Source organism: Myotis myotis, unplaced genomic scaffold (genome assembly GCF_014108235.1).
Source record: "Myotis myotis isolate mMyoMyo1 unplaced genomic scaffold, mMyoMyo1.p scaffold_m19_p_8, whole genome shotgun sequence".
Classification (NCBI taxonomy): domain Eukaryota; kingdom Metazoa; phylum Chordata; class Mammalia; order Chiroptera; family Vespertilionidae; genus Myotis; species Myotis myotis.
The window spans coordinates 41313306-41330894 of NW_023416390.1; the positions used below are offsets into that span (position 1 = coordinate 41313306).

Sequence of the window (17589 nt, forward strand, 5' to 3'; positions counted from 1 at the left end):
TAACTTGTGTAAGAGTTAGAATATTGTTCAAATAGCAGTTACCTATTTATATATCTTATTGCTGTCTTTAGATTTCCACATAGAAGCAGGCTGGAAGAAAAGCAACACTCTGCCCTGTGATTTCTGTGCTGGGAGTTTGATGTCCAATTGCAGGGTGAAAAGTTTTACAAAATTCTAAATGGAATTTATTCCACTACAAAGTTAGCTCTCCCTCCCCACCCCTCACATTCACCCACACACAACCTCCTAAAGTCATATAATTGTGATTGTGGAAAATAAACCCAAGAAAGTGTCAAGTATACAGATGTTAAAAGAAAGAGAAAGCAAGTCACAGAAGCCACTTCACAGGAACTAGGAACTGAAACAAGTCTTGTTCTTGTACAGATGAAGCTTCCAGTTCATCCCAGCAGCTTTCAGATACTGATGCCGTCTTTAAAATAAGATAAGTTTAACCCTAGCCAGTTTGGCTCAGTGGATAGAGTGCTGGCCTGCGGACTGAAGGGTCCTAGGCTCCATTCTGGTCAAGGGCACATGCCTGGGTTGTGAGCTCAATCCACAGTAGGGGGCATGCAGGAGGCAGCCAATCAATGATTCTCTCTCATCATTGATGTTTCTCTCTCTCTCTCTCCCTTTCTCTTCTTCTCTGAAATCAATAAAATGTATTTAAAAAAATAAGATAAGATTATTTAAAGCATATCGTCTTCATTTCTTAAGGTTAATGCAGTTACGAAATATTCATTTACTTTTTATTTTATTGACCTCTCAGTGTTGCTGAGTATTTTGCCCTGCGAATCAAGACTCGTGGACAACTAAAGAATGGTTTCACCAAATGTGGCCCCCAAACCAGAGAGTTGTGTTTGTTTGGTTTCTGTTATCTTCATTAACCTTGTAAATTGATATAGATTCAGAGAAAATTGTTGCTGCTCCCCTATTCTTCCTCAAAGCAAGAACAGTTGGTATAATCTAAAAGTTGGTCCTTTGTCCCTCCATCCCACCTCTGTCCCCTACGCTTCTTGGTTGCTGTGTGTGCATGAGAAGACTGGCACTATATACTCTCTTGGTAAAGGATAGTGCCTAAAAGAAAGCTTAACAGCAGATAGAACTTGAAGATACATATTATACCATAAAGTCACATATATTCAAGAAATATTTCTTGAGAAAATTTTATGTCAGATATTGTGTCCTGTTCCAGAGGGACAGGGAAATGAACAAAATATTGACTCTGGCATCAAGGAGTTTACTCTCTGTCCCTGACATTGGGTCTTATTAATTCCTTGAGCTGACAGCCATGTCTAACTCTCTTTCATGGTCAATGGATAAAGAGTAGAGCAGTCATGAAATTAATCTTACTTGGTAGAGGTAGTCTGTCCGAGATACTAGTAAGGAAAAATTTTGCCCTTTAAGACCAAAACAAGTAGTGTTATTGCTTTTAGTTCAGGCAGAACTCTACTTGACAGCATTTCTGTAGTGTGAGCTTTAGTTAGGCTCTGATTTGAACTTTAAAATGGCTTTTATTTTTCAAATTCCAAACATATTATTCCAGTTTTTAGTATAATAAAATTTATAGATTAATATTAAGGGACAATTGATCTCTCTTTATTGTTGAGTCCTTTTATTTCCAAATATGGTCTGTTTCTCCATTTAAAAAATCTTTTTTTATGTTCTTTATAGATTACTAAAAATTTCATGGCAAATGGGTAGTGGGTTTTATTAAATGACTTTTTAGAATATTAAGGTGACATTTTTTCCTTTACAAGTTAATATAAAAGTTTATAATAATTGATTTTGCACCATTGAACCATCAGTTTATTCTGAATAGAAAGTCTTGGTCATATTTCATTATTTTTAATATTTGCATAAATTCAATTTCTTAATATACTATATAATTTCAATCTTCTAATATTTTTTACTTAAGATATTGCTAATCTGTTTTAATAAGGTACTTATTTTTGTGCTATTTTTATTAGGATGCACTATCAGGATTATTATATCTTCAGAAAATACTTGATGGGTTTCTATCTTTCTCTGGATTCTGAAATAATTTTAATATCATGGGATTTGAAAGAATTTGCCTATGAAACTATCTAGACCTGGCACCTTTTCTGATTTTACTTCAACTCTATTATTTTTTTGTGGTGATTGGTTTACTCAGATTTCCTCATTCTTCTGCATTTAATTTTGTGAATTTATATTTTCTTTAAATTCACAAGTTTCCATCTGATTTTCAACTTTATAAGCTTGGGATTGTATAAAGAAGTCTACTGTAAGTCTTTCAATTCTTTTCTGTAGCTCTGATTATATATTATCACTTCTGTTTTAGTATATTTTGAGTTTTTCCCTCTGATTAAACTAGCTAGTGATTTATTTGTCTTACTGCCTTTTCCCTACAAGAACCATTTCTAGAATAATTTATCAATTTTACTAGTTTTTCCCCCGTTATTTTCAGCTTAAAAAATTTACTCCTTCCTTTCTGCTTTCTTTTGGGCTTATATTTTTATTATTTTTCTTATTTTATGTGGAATTTGGCCCTTACAATAAGCATTTGAATTATGAAAAGAAGCAGCAGCTGAAGGAAGTGATGAGACTACTACATGCTGACAGACTGAATGGGTGAGAAGTGAAAAGTGTGGATGGGGGAAATGAAGCATTTTTGGCTTTAAATATAGAATCCTAGCTTGTTAGGTAAACTGTTCTAAGATAAAGAATGAGAAACCTTACTGAAATATGATGAACCACATAGAATATTTTCTTTTGCCTCTCTGAATTGATCCTCTACTCTGTTATTGATGATTAACCCTTCACAAAATTCTGTTGTTAAGTCAACATCAAGCCCTATCTGTCTTCAAGGTTGTCCATGAAGAATGTCCTGAAATTACAAGGCACCAGTTCTGTGCTTTAGTTGAATAGACACAACATATGGACTTGATCCAGGCTTTTACATTTATAATATTCACTTTATGGTCCTATTATACTAGTTAAATATTAATGCTCTAAGCAAGCTTTTCATAGCCTTCTCTATTTCTTCTCTACTGGAGAATATTGTTGGAAATTAAAAAATACTATAGTTTATTAACCATGTCATTGGTGTTGCATTTTGATGATGAATTATTTTTGGAAAATGAAAAAATATATATATATATATTTTTATAAGTTGAAGAATCCCCTCTGAGTCTGTAGTGTTTCTCTGAATAGCAATTTTATATTTCCTCACTATATTTCCTGAGATTATTACATATCTTTTATAAGTACCTATAAAATACCAAGCCTTAGTCTTAAATATTGGTGGTACTTTCTGATGTGTTCCTAATGAGATTTTAGATAGTACTGTATGAAAAAAAACCCCTAGTTTTTAATATGTGTAAGGATTTATATTATATCTTACATTCTTTAATTATGACAACAAGGCACATTGGGTTGGGCAGCCAGTGTATTTAAACGTATGACTTTTCTAGATGGAAAACCAAAGGTTAGTGGATTCTTGGTATATTGCAGTATGAGAGGGAGGGTCTTGGTTACTGTTACAATAATCCACAGATGGTGAGGGATGACAGGTCTGGACCAGAGAAACTCTAGTGTGGGGTTGGAGGCTCCAAATCTGCCTAATTGCTCACTTGCTTATGCCTATATATTAATAGTAATCAAAGATGACTTCAAGGGTTTGGAACTGGGTGATTACAACTTAAATGGTTCATCTGGCACATTTGGGGCATTTTGGGAAGCTCTTTCTTTTCAGGATGAGAAGAGGATTGAGATGACAAACTAACTGTTTTGGAATGCTGACTTTAAGGTAGTACAGTAGTCCCCCTCATCTGTGATTTCACCTTCCATGGTTTCATCAACCATAGTCTGAAAATATTAAATGGAAAATTCCAGAGATAAACAATTCATAAGTCTTAAATTGTGCACCATTCTGCATAAAATGATGAAAGCTCACCCATCCCGTTCCATCCTGGGATGTGAATCATCCCTTTGTCAGCATCTCCATGCTGTATATGCTCCCCACCCATTAACCACTCAGTAGCCATCTTGGTTATCAGATCAATTCTTGCGGCATCTTAGAGTAATCTTTATTATAGCCTAATATTCTCCTCACTTCATCTTGTCACATAAGCATTGTATCATCTCACCTAACAAGAAGAAAAGAGAGCACAGTACAATAAAATATTTTGAGAGATACCACATTTAAATAACTTTATTACAATATATTGTTATAATTATTCTATTTTATTATTAGTTATTGTTGGTAATCTCTTTCTGTGCCTAATTTATAAATTAAACTTTATTATAGCATGTGTAAGAGAAAACATAGTATGCTAGTATATAGGGTTTGGTACTATCTAAGGCAAGCATATCAAACAAAACACATGGCCTGCAGGACCCATGCGGCCCACAACGAATACTTTTGCAGCCCAGCCAATATAATGGTATGTAAGAAATGTTTTAATAAAAATTTCATAACTTAATTTTTACAATATCCTGTTATACATAAATATTAATAACAATCTACAATGTTCGCTAATGACTGATTACTATAATCGTGTTGCATTCATTTCCCTTATGTGTCGGTGCACCATTTCTCTTCAGTAATACAAGCAGCAAATATTTTAGCAGCCGATTGCCACATCATTAGTCTTGGACTGACTTATTTGGTGTGCGCAACAGAAAATATTTTGCTTTCAGATAACAAGAAAAATAGGTTTATTTGTGTTATGCTTATTAATTTGTGCAGTTATTCAGTGTCTGGTAAGTTAATGTTCAAGAAAAAATATTAATTTTTATTAAAATGTTCTATTATTTTATGTTAATGATTACTCATTTATTTCAGCCCTTTATATTCAGCATGTCTCTATCAGAATAAACCTACGTTTCTATGAAAATTGAAGCTTTTGTTTTTTTTGGAGCCCACATAAACTTAAACCTTGTTTATTTGACCCGTGTTAGCCTTTGAGTTTGACATGCTTGATCTAAGGTTTTGGACATCCATTGGAGGTTAGAACATATGCCTGAGGGTAAGGTGGGGCCACTGTAATCTTATTACCACCACAAGCTCAGGCAACCACTAAGCTACTTTCTTTTAAGGTAAATTTCCTTTTCTGGACTATACAATGAGATACTATACATCCATAGAAATTTGTCATAATAAGTGATAGCTGGTCATAAAAAGTGAAAAAAAAAACCCACCCAGTAACAAAATATTCTGTATAGGATTAGCCTATTTGGGTTTATGTGGGGAGAGAAAGTGAAAGAGGAAAACATGAATGATAGTCTCCAAAATGTCACGAGTGGTTATCCCTGAGTGGCAGAAATATGAGTACTTTTTTGTTGTTGAAACCTATGATGAGAAAAAAAAAAACAAATTATCTTCAGACATCGCTCCTGAAATGGATTCTTTCAAGGTTTTCCCTTCAGTGGAGTGTCTGAATAAAGAGTGTGGGAATTTAGAATTGCCTCTGGATATGAGAAGGTTATTTCTCTAAAATTTCAGGAGTTGGAGACAGGGCCAAATAGAAAAAAAAGTGATTGGATGATATGACTAGTCCATGCATGACTTAAGTGCTCAGCCAACGAGAGCCTCTAGAAAGTCACAGGGGGAGGTGCTGATGCTTCGAGACTACTTGTTACTTGCAAGGCTACTTCCTCAGCCTTTCTACCTTTGAGTCAGCTTGGCTTCCTGGGGATATTTTAGCCAATACTAGCTTCAAAGAGAAAGGTGAGAATAATGGAAGGATGTTCATTCCAGGAACTCTGGGGTCTCGGGTTTAATACCCAGGGGCAGAAGCAGGAGAAGTGGAAGGTGATTGAGCCTCTCCTTTTCCTTTGTCTTCATGTTCTCCCTCATCTTCTGTAAAGGGACTCCTCCCATCTCTTTAGAGTGTTAATTCTTAGAGTGACAATTTTTAAAAGTATGTGATCATATTATCTATTGCATTCCAATTTTTTTTTTTTAAAAAAAAAACAACAATAATAAAGTTGGTACTTATACCTCAGTGTATTTTTTGGAGACTGTTTTCCTCAAAAGGGCACAGCACAATTAGAAACAGGCATGTTTTAGCCAAGAGCATGTACTTTGGTGTGAGCTGACATGACTCATTTATGATACTGATTTTTTTTAAAAAATATTTTATTGATTTTTTACAGAGAGGAAGGGAGAGAGATAGAGAGTTAGAAACATTGATGAGAGAGAAACATCGATCAGCCGCCTCCTGCACATCTCCTACTGGGGATGTGCCCGCAACCCAGGTACATGCCCTTGACCAGAATCGAACCCGGGACCCTTTAGTCCGCAGGCCGACGCTCTATCCACCGAGCCAAACCGGTTTCGGCTATGATACTGATTTTTGAAATAGAACCTGACCTATTGATTTTACTGAAATTGCATAGACACAAAATTGCAATGAACCAAACTCTACTCTAGAAGCAGGAATTTCCTCTGGAGTCTGAAAAACGTCAAACCCATTTTTAAAAGTGTTTTTAATAGTCTATTTCTAAAAGATGTGGAAAATGTTTTATATGTGAAGATAATGTTACTCTACTTGAAGATTTTTTTTTAACGTTTGTTTTACAGCTATCTTAAAACATCACCAGTTTCAAATCAGTGGGACCCAAATCAGTGAAGCTTTGCCTAATAGTTAATGCCTGAGGGCAGAAGGGACATAGAGCCACATCTCAGGAATTGCACAGAGGAAGATGTTGGAAAGCCTCCTCTAACCCATTAATTTGCCTGACAGTGATGTGGCTCTTCAAGCTGCTTTGCCTTCAGGAGTGGGTCCATAAAGGGGATGGCCCCAGGCCCCTCACTGAGACTCTCTAGTGTAGAACCCCAGTGTTCTTTAATGATATATAATTGGACCAGACCAGATCATGGGGTTTTAATAGCCTTCTCTGTGGTGTATAAGTTTACAAAGGCTTGGTACTTACTGTCTTTCTTAGGACATTGATGGAAAGTCCCAGTGCTCACAGTTTATGCTTATTAGTGATACTTTTCATGAGTTTCCAGGGCTAAAGTGACTTTTTCACACTGTTTAATGGTTTTCAGTTTAACTCCCTTTCTAGTGGGATGTTGTAAAGATTAATTAGCCAATGTCCATAAAGTGCTTTCAAGCTGAAAAGTGCTGCACAAGGGTGTACAGACTCATTAGCTTCTTAGTCATTCTGGCTTTTTTACCTTTTGGCATTCAGAAACTAGGTAGTGAATGCCAAATTAGCTTTTTTTTTTTTTTTATGGAGGAGGGGGACTTCAGAAAGAGCAGAATAGAGTGATAGATCTTTTTTAAAAAAGATATCTGTTGCACTGAGATGGAAAAAAAGGATATTAAAATATTTTGGTTTTTATTATCTTCTATTTCCCTACTACTTCAGCTTCTTCTTACTTCTTGCTTTCAAAATGTATTTGTCTGCTTATCCTGTACATTTATATAGAAATTCTATTGATTATATTGTCATATGGATATTCATAATGGAGTTTAATCTGGCCCTAAAGTGTTGAATTATTGTGCTAATGAATGAATGACACAGTGGAGATCATTCTCTTTGTAAATGAATTCTCCTATCAGTTTGCAATGTGTCATGAAGGCCTGATAATGTCTCTATAGTAATCTTTATGTGTGTGTGTGTGTGTGTGTGTGTGTGTGTGTGTGTGTGTGTGAGAGAGAGAGAGAGAGAGAGAGAGAGAGAGAGAGAGAGAGAGAGAGAGAGAGAGAGAGAAAGAGAGAGATTCATTAAGCTTTTGGACTTTTTAGCATCATCAACTGCACATGATAGGGGAATAATATCTTCTAACTGAGAGAAAATAGCTGTCAACCTAAAAATGTATACCCACCTAAATTACCTTTTAAGATGATCATAAAATAAAGATATTTTTGTACAAAACAAAAAAAATCATTTACCACCAATGCTAAAGGATATTCTAAACTGTTGTCTTTTAAAGGTAAGAAAATAATCCCAGAATGGGAGGGAAAAGATGCTGAAAGGAATGAATAGGGAAAATTTGGTAAATCTGTGGTTAAATATAAGTAAGCATCAACTAATAATAATAATGATGATGTCCAATTTACAGTAACAAAACAAGACAGAACAAGGAAAAAAAGTAATATGTATAACAGGAAAGTAGTGTTAAGAGTTAAAGTATTCCAAGGTCCTTATTTTATTTGCAAGGAGTCTAAAGGTGTTAAATTTAGATTTTGTTAAGTCTGTACACAACTTTTCTAGTTTTATCACTAAAATAAAGGGAAATGTAATATAGTAGAGGAGAGAATCAATGAAATAAAAATAAATCAATAGCGACTGGCTTAGTGAACAAAGGAGTAAAGAAATTTAACATGAATTTTAGTAATTGTTCCTGGGGCTTTTACCTTGCAATTACAAGTACTAAGTAACTGTGTTGTGGAGTTTATATGTAAACTTATAAGACAAGTGAAAACAAACAAACAACAGTCTTAATGATATGTGAACAGGTGCTTTGGCTTGAGATAAAATCTCCAGTAACATTATCATGTAGATTACCCAGGGCACGTGTTATGGGAGAGGAACCTCAAATGTAGGGAAGCCAAATCTTCTATTATGGACAGTTAGCCTGCCTGAACTCTGCTCCAGAGAGTGATCTTATCTTAATTGTATTGCATAGTAATTCTGCTCTTGCTCTGGAAAAAGACATTATCTTTTTTCCAAGGCTGTTCACTATACAAACACCTTGAAAGACAGAGCCAATACCTTTGTTTCTAAGATGTGCAGAAATGTAAGAGAACCAGGAGGATTTATCTTCAAACAACTTTGGATAAGTTTATAAAGCCTCAGTTTTCTCTTCTGAAAAATGGGATGAATAGTATAACCTACATAATTGTGAGGATCAGATGATGTAGTACATATAAAATGCTTAACATCATATCCAAGGACTTTATAAATATCAATGACTATTAGAAGTGATTATCTTGATTAACATATGAGCATGTTTACTGAATTATTTGTTTTCTTTAGCAAATAGAATATTGCAGTTCACTGATGTTTCTAATTATTAGAATCTCCAAATATTAGAACAAAAAGGACCAGAAAGATTATCCAGTTAAACCAGGAATTTTACTGATAAAGAAGTAAGTTCAGAGAGGTTGAGTGACTTGTTGACTTTCTCACAGAACAGCTAAATAAAGGACAGTGGTCATCTGATTTAAATGTCAGATTCTTTTTAATTATACACAATGCTTGTAGCTCAACAAATAATGGTATTACAAACAAATTAAAGCAAGCCTGTGATATATTAGAAAGCATTTCAAGTGTTTATTTGATCATTGCCATCTTCCTATGTGCTTGACCTATAAAATCCACCTTAAACTTAGCCCCTGAAGGCAAATAAATACAGAAAGGAAGAAAAGATGAAAAGTTAAAATAAATAACCCACGTCTCCCCCCTTCCACCTCCATCACTGTCAATCTCTCTACTGCAGAGAAAAACACAAAACCAGAAAACTGCAAGAAAATGCTGTCTGAGTGTGTAGGTGAAGTTGAAAACGGTCCCATTCTGGCCAAGGCAGAGAAATCTGGCAGAGTATCCAACAGCTTTAGGTTGACAGCTTTGTAATGGTTTATTGACAAACTTCTTAAGGCATGAGGAGGAGTAGTAAGGAAGGGGAAAGCGGGGGTGACAGAAATAACATTTAGTTCTCGAAGGCAACATGTAGGAATGAGCATCAGTTGTAGAATTAGATGTGCCTGAGTTCCTGTGTGAGTTTGAGCAAGTTACTGAGTTTCCCAGTCTGTAAAATACTAGTACATAATGCTCCTCCGTGGGGAATTGATGTGCAATTCAAATGAAGAAATGAAGTGAGAGTATCTGGCATAAAGCAGGTCCTCATTAAATATTGGTTTACTTTGAATCAAATTCGGTGAAGGAATTTATCCTGAAAAATATCTGCAACAATGAAACCAATTATTGTATACCTCTACTTAATACCAATCCTACTATTTTTCTCTCTTCTTTAAGACTGGGGTCACAGTATTATCTTCGACAGCATTCTGAAATACTGTTGGGGACCCAAGGTCAGAGTTGAGTATGCCCAGGTAGCCAAAGCAAGGTTTTAATTGAATTTTCCTTCATCTTTTGTCCACCTCAAGCCTCTGCAAAATCATCTTTCACTCCAAGTAATTATGTTCTGGGTATCCCAGGGGTGTCTCAGACCTGCATATGTGTGTGCCCATGGGCAGATCTGCTCCTGCTGTTCTCATCCCTCCCCACAACTGTGAGCACTGCTCTGACCTCTTTGCACATGGCAGAAACTGCTCTGTTTTGTGACTCCTCTGGATATTTTTGCAGGGCATGTAGTGTGTGTGTGTGTGTGTGTGTGTGTGTGTGTGTGTGTGTGTCTCTGAGAGAGAGAGAGAGAGAGAGAGAGAGAGAGAGAGAGAGAGAGAGAGAGAGAATGTAATATAAAAACATGCCCTTATCCCTCTGCTTTAGAGAAGTCCCAAAGATAGATCACTTGTCACAATATCTTATTTTATGAAGAGTTTAGGGAGATAATGCTTTACGTTTTTACTTGGGGCATTCTCTTTTCCTCTGGAATTAGAGATTGTGGAATTGAATTTGCTCGTGAATACCAGGCAGTACTGAATATCCCTAGACGTACATAGACCCCTTGTGATGAGAAAGATTTGTTAGGATCAGTTCCATCAGACGTGTATCTTCCTGTATGAGGAGTGCTCTCTTAAAGAATTCCCAGCCTTTTTTCAAACAGACTTCTGTAGGACCATCCCACAAATTTGCATTCATGTCCAGTTATGTCTGCAGAGTAGTGCACACAGTTTGCGCTCTTTTGCACGAGGCCACTAGGTTCTCTGGCCCTCAAGTTCTTAGTGGGCCAATCCTAACAGGAATATTTGTATCTGAAGATGACAGAGTTCTAGGGTCAACCTAAGATTCCATGCTACAGATACATATGTACAAGAAATTGACTTCTATGATGCCTACCTCTAAATTTGAGTGTGAGCCTTAAATTCTAGATATATCAGAGTTTATTCATTTCTCTTTGTTCAAAGAAGGAAGACAAAGATGTACTTAGACATAGTTCCTGTCTCATAGCCATCATAATGTGTAGCTTTACTTTATGTCTTCTTAAATGTTACTGTCTTAAAGCTTGATTGAGACCATCTTATAGTTAACTCTGAAAAATATGCCTTCTGAAGTTAAGCTACCAGTATCAATAATGCCATACTCAATCTCTATGGTAGAAAAGAAAGTATTACAATTAAGTATATGCAGGAAATTGCTGGGGTCCGGCCCCAGCAGGTCCAGGGGTCCCCAAAGGCGTAGACGGAGTCGGCGAAGAAGGAAGGACACGGAGACAGTGTTCAGTTGATCAACAGCCTAGCCAGGATCTCCAGCCAAGTTCTGGTCTGGATCTCCAGCAAAGTTCTGGTTCGGATCTCCAGCCAGGTTCTGTGTCCATGTTCTCTTGCTAGGTTCTCCAGGTTCTCCAGCTAGGTTCTGTAGCCATGTTCCCTCGCTAGGTTCTCCAGCCAGGTTCAGTCACCAGGTTCTAGTCAGGTTCTCTTGCCCATTTCTGTAGTCAGGTTCAGTCCAGGATCTTTTGCCATGTTCTCTCCAGCGAAGTTCTTCTGTCTGTAGGTTCTGTGTAGGTTCTGTCTTCTTAGTTCTGTGTTCTAAGCTCTGTATTCTAAGTTCTGTGTCTTGCTGTCTTGTTACGTCTGTATTTATACCAGTTGATTCAATCCTATCAATCTCTATTACAAAGGTTAGGGCGTTTCTTATCTCCATTCCAGGGAGTAAAGATTATGTAGCTTAAGCATGATTGTTCGTAGTTAAAGTGATTAATTACCCACCTGGCACTTAGTTAAGAGGTTTTATTCCCTCCCTAACTTCAGGGGAAAATCCCTACCTGGGGAAACAACCTTTCTCAGAGACCTTGGTTAAAACACATAGTGCCAAGAAGGTGAGCAAACATATTAAGAACAGTATGCCATATATGCCTGGTCCCTTGAAACAGCAAGCATGGACCGGCTCCCGGCAGGAAATGTGGAATCTAGTTCAGTGATGTTTCAATGCTCTTAACTCTCTCTGCCCCCAGGTTATGCAGATGTATCTTCCATTCTGTGGAATCGCCATATCGAATGCTCAGGTATTTGCTGCCTCCAGGAAAGAATATGAAAGAAGCAGGGTGAGTAGAAAGAAATTTGGTTCACAACCCTCAAAGCTCTCTGTTTTTCAAGAGTCTGTGAGTCATTAATCCCAGATGACATTTGAACTGTCCAGGAATTGTTTTTAGTCCTATAGTCCTACAAGTCTGTGGTTGAAGACCCCTTTAAGCAGTGAGCCCAAACGAAGGTGGATACAAATTCTCTGTTGTTTTTTATGTAAGAAATAGTACCAGCTTCTTTTAAAAAGGAAATTAATTTCACATCTATATTATCAGATGGTATAGTCTTGCTTTCTTATAGCTCTGAAACAATAACACAATTTAGTAATATTTTTACAATTTAATTTCTTTAAGAAACAAGGAATATTATAAATGATTTCACCCCATTTCACGGATTTTGTTTTTGAATTGAAAGGTTTTCTGGCAGACCATCACAAGATAACCGAACAATATGCAAATACTATTTTATCTATCTATCTATCTATCTATCTATCTATCTATCTATCTATCTAAGCCCAGCGAATGACCAGAACAACTGGAACGACTGGTGGCTATGACGCGCACTGTGGCAGCCAACCAGCCTGATCTGGGCCCAGATCGGCCCCCAATCTGGGGTGGGGGCGGCCGGCCAACCACCTGTGGCCCCTCTGTCAATGGGCCCCCATTGGGGTGGGCCAGCCGGACCCCACCCGTGCACAAATTCATGCACTGGGCCTCTAGTAGGATTATAAAGAAATACACACACACAGAGATTGTCCTCATATACCTTCTTCACCAGTTATAGAGTTTAATAGTTGAAAAAAGACAGATGCTCAAAAAATATTAAACTATCAAACAGGTTACATTATATTAGGCTCATTATACTTTTAAATATAGGGAAATTGCTGTCACAACTTAAAAATATATTTAACAAGAAGGTGTTCCCAAAGGTTGGAAACCCCAATTAATTGGTAGTCAAATTGATGGAAAGTTCCATTTGTTGAGCATTATGATTGATGAATATTTCATAGTACACATGTACACACAGTCCACTACTTACAACAATCTTCTTCAGCATAGCATACCACACCTTTTCTCTGATTTGGATCCTTATTTCATCGTTAGTCCCATCATTAGTCCCATACCTCTCCTTTCATGTGGCACTCTAGCAATATAGTCCCAATTTTCCAGGAAACAATCTGTTTACTTCACTTTCTCATATCTTTACCCACATTTCTCCCTCTACATTCAGTGCCTAATGTCCACCTTTTGACTCCCATTACCATTTGCCTTGAATTTCCTTCAGGACCCAGATCAGACTTCTAGTTAATCTTCCCCTCTGTGTTTGTTTTTCCTTGTGTATACTGCCATTGGTCTATTATGGATTCTTATCACATTCTATAGTATTTATTGATGACCCTCCTCTCCAACTACATTTTGAACTCCTTAAAGGAAGCTTCATGTATTATTAATCTTTACATCCTCATGTACAGCACAGTTTATTTACTCACTCAACAAATATTTATTATGTGGTACTCTTCAGACACTATCTGTTCAAAGTCCCTGCCCTCAGAGAACTTGGCTTTCTAGTGGGAACAACAGACAATAGACAAGCTATAAAGAAAAATGAAGTGAGATAAAGGGATAGAGACTGGTCCCTGAAGGACAGTTTGGGAGAATGTTTATTTCAGAGAGTGATTAAGACGGTCTCTATAAGAAGGTAATATTTAAGCGGGGACCTGAATGAAACAAAAGAGCAAAGCTACACAAAGATCTGGGAAAAGCATTTCAGGCATTAGAAATATTAAATTCAAAGGCCCTGGGGCAGGAGAATGCTTGGTCTGTGTGTCTAGAGACAGAAAGGAAAGACCTCAAATAGCCAAAGCAATTCTGAAAAAGAACAAAGCTGGAGGCATCACACTTCCTGATTTCAAACTATACTGTGAGGCTATAGTAATCAAAACAGTATGACACTGACATAAAAAACAGATAGCTAGTGTGATTTTTTTTTTTTTTGATCTGACACAAAAGCACAAGCAACAAAAGCAAGAATAAACAAGTGAAGCTACATCAAGCTAAAAAGCGTCTGCACAGCAAAAGCAACAATAAAAACAATGAAAACACAGCCTATGGAATGGGGAGAAAATATTTGCAAACCATTTATATCAGATAAGAGGTTACTATCCAAAAATATACAATTCAATAACAAAACCCCAAAATAATCTAATTACAAATGGGCAGAGCAACTGAACATTTTTCCTCCCAAAGAAGACATACAAATGATCAATAGGTGCATGAAACGATGCTCATCATCACTAATTACCAGGGCAATGCAAATCAAAACCAAAATGAGGTATCACCTCACAACTACGAAAATGACTTTTATAAAAAAGATGGCAGTAACAAGTGTTGGTGAGGATGTGGAAAAAATAGAATTCTTGTGCACCATGGGAAACAGTATGGAGGTGATTCACAAAATTAAAAAGTGAACTTCCATGTAATCTGCTGGGTATGTATCCAAAGGATATGACATCACTACCCTGAAGAAATATCTGCAACCCCATGTTCATGCAGCCCTACTCAAAATAGCCCAGATCCAGAAGCAACCTAAGTGTTCATTGATGGATGAGTGCATAAAGAAATTATGGTGTAGTCTAGTATATGCACAATAGAATATCAGCCATAAAAAGAAGGAAATCCTGCCATTTGTGACAACATGGATGGACCTTGAAGGCACTGTGCTAAGTGAAATAAATCAGAGAAAGGCAAATACTGTATGATCTCACCTACATGTTGGATCAATGAGAAGCAGAACACATAGAAACAGAGAGTAGAATGGTGGTTTCCAGGGCTGGGGTGTGAAGCAAGTGGAGAGACTCTAGTCAAAGTGTACAAACTTTCAATTATAAGATAAATAAATTCTGGGGCCCTAATATTCAGCATTGTAACTATACTTATCATATACTTGAAAGTTGCTAAGAGAGTAAATCTTAATGTTCTCACCACACACAAAAAATGTAATTATGTGAGGCTTTGCATAATGTTAACTAACCTTATTGTAGTAAGCATTTTGAATATAGTATACATGTATCAAATCATCATGTTGTATACCTTAAACTTATAGAAAGTTATATGTTAATTGTATCTCAATAAAGCTGAAAAAAAAATACTGTAGCTAGGACTCGGTCAATGAGAAAGTGAGAGATTCCCCCTAAAATTAGTGGTGAAATAGACAAGGCTTACTGACATGGGAAATGAATGAAAAATGATTGGTTTGTACAGCTGGCAAGTAAACAGTTGAGTAATCAGCATATAGATAGTATTTAAAACTAGGCAATCAGGTAGGTTAATCTGGGGGAGAATTTGTGGATAAGAGAAGTCAAACCCTAGCTGGTTTGACTCAGTGGATAGAGCGTTGGCCTGTGGACTGAAGGATCCTGGGTTAGATTCTGGTCAAGGTCACGTACCTTGGTTGCAGGCTCCTGCCTGGACTGAGCCCCAGTCAGGGCGCGTGCAGGAGGCAACCAATCGATGTGTTTATCTCATATCGGTAGTTCTCTCTGTCTTTCCCTCTCTCTTCCACTTCCTCTAAAAATCAATGGAAAAATATCCTTGAGTGAGGATTAAAGAAAAAGGAGAAGGGAAGAGATCCAAGGATGAGGCCAGGAACAAAAAGAAAGTCACTAGAAGAAGGAGGGGGAAATGCCTATGAAGTCAGGAAGCAGGGAGTGTTCACCTGTGTGAAAGGCTCTGATGTCTGTTGAATTGCGTGTGATCCAGGTTTTCTTCTCTTTCTCTTATTCTGGAGGTAGACTGCATTATTATTTGAAAATTTTTTTATTATTTGTTAGTACAGCAGCAATTTTTAATTAGAAACAATAAAGTTGCTATAATGCGATTTGTCAGTGCAAGACTCAAGGCAGAATGAGTTTTTCCTCTGAGATAAATGTTCTCGTGTGTGGGTCCCAGAGGCCCTATCACGCAGTCACAACAAATTGAAAAGTTAAATAATTGTTCAGTTAATATGATCCATCTGTAGAAATAGTCCGGATGATTAAAGAAATAATGTTTCCTTCTTAATAACAGGGAATTTCTGTTGGTAATTATTCAGACAATTGCTTCGTCTTTAATGTTGTATTTGGATATGAAATTATCGCACATTGACCTCTATGGTAATTTGCTGTCCAAATGCCAGATCATCAGGATGCACTTAAAACTTTTTTCACCTCCTGGTATTGCTCTTTGCTTTGGGATCATAGAGCAATCATTAGCCATTTCCACAAGCTCTCTTTAGAGAAAACACTTAGGATATTTTGTCCTCTTTTAGATGCTCAATGAACTAGATTCATTTCATGGATCTATTAACTCATTCAAATGCTTTTCTACCTGAATAGACTCAGAGAAGAAATTTTCAAATGGTTTCAGGACAAATCAAATTCATTATGAAAGTTGAAAATCAACCATGTCCCTAGGATGATGATCAACACTATCTCCCTGAATAGATGTGAATTTGAAAACCCATGAAATCCTCTTGCGAGAGATCAGACTTGAGAGGGCACATCTTATTAAATTCAATTGAATAAAGTACCCTCTGGCCAATTCACTGACTGTGTAATTTTCTGATTGCTCTTGGATAGCAGCATAATATTTTCACCTGTACATAGCCCACTATTCTTAAATCTCTGGAAACATCCATGTAATAAAAAACTCCAAATAACAATTATTTCAGTGCAATTGCAAGCAAATTTAGTTGGATAAAATAACAGCTAAATAACATACAAATTTAGCTGGATATTACAACTTGCTTTTGCAATGAGTAGAAAAACTATTCACTCTTTTTAAGTTAGAATTTGTTTTTATTAAATGAGTACCCAGTTTTTAAGTTAGAAATTTTTTGTTTGTTTGTTTTCACTTTTATTCTCCTGTTTTAAACTTTAATGGTATTTTCTTTCCTGATGTATTGTGTGTGTATATATATATATATATATATATATATATATATATATATAATTTAAATATTTTTCTGGACAAATTGAGATGAAGCAATACTTCTGTGCAGAAAGATTAATGGGGGTTTTATATATATATTTGGAAGACTCTGAAACCTAATTAGCATTCACCACTATAATTCTTTCAGACTTCTTTGAGAGATGTGTATTAGCGAAAATAAGTCTCAAGTTTGACCAAGAAGCTGTTTCTTCCTGATGGGGGGAAGAGCTGCTTTGTAATTTTCTAAAATAAATGTGCTCTTGAGAGAATCAGGTATTCGTTACTTATAAAATGTTGGTTGTATACCTAGTTGCATCGCAGAAAAACTACTGTGTGTGGGGGTGGAGGGGAAGCCTATAATTAATGACTATATGAGTCATGTAGTCATTAGCCATATGGGATATAGTCATATAGCTATATGTGGGATTATGTGGGATTATAGACTGGCACTATTCTCAAGTTGTATTTTGCAGTTCAAG

General features: G+C 36.5%; 1 protein-coding gene across 1 annotated transcript in view; it reads left to right on the forward strand.

Annotated features, from left to right (window-relative positions):
• PDE11A (phosphodiesterase 11A) overlaps positions 1 to 17589 on the forward strand; it is a 287291-nt gene that overhangs the window by 87574 nt on the left and 182128 nt on the right. Inside the window, exon 3 of the mRNA XM_036320024.1 lies at positions 12074 to 12163. Within this exon, the coding sequence (XP_036175917.1) occupies positions 12074 to 12163 (90 nt within the window). The remainder of the gene's footprint in view (positions 1 to 12073; positions 12164 to 17589) is intronic.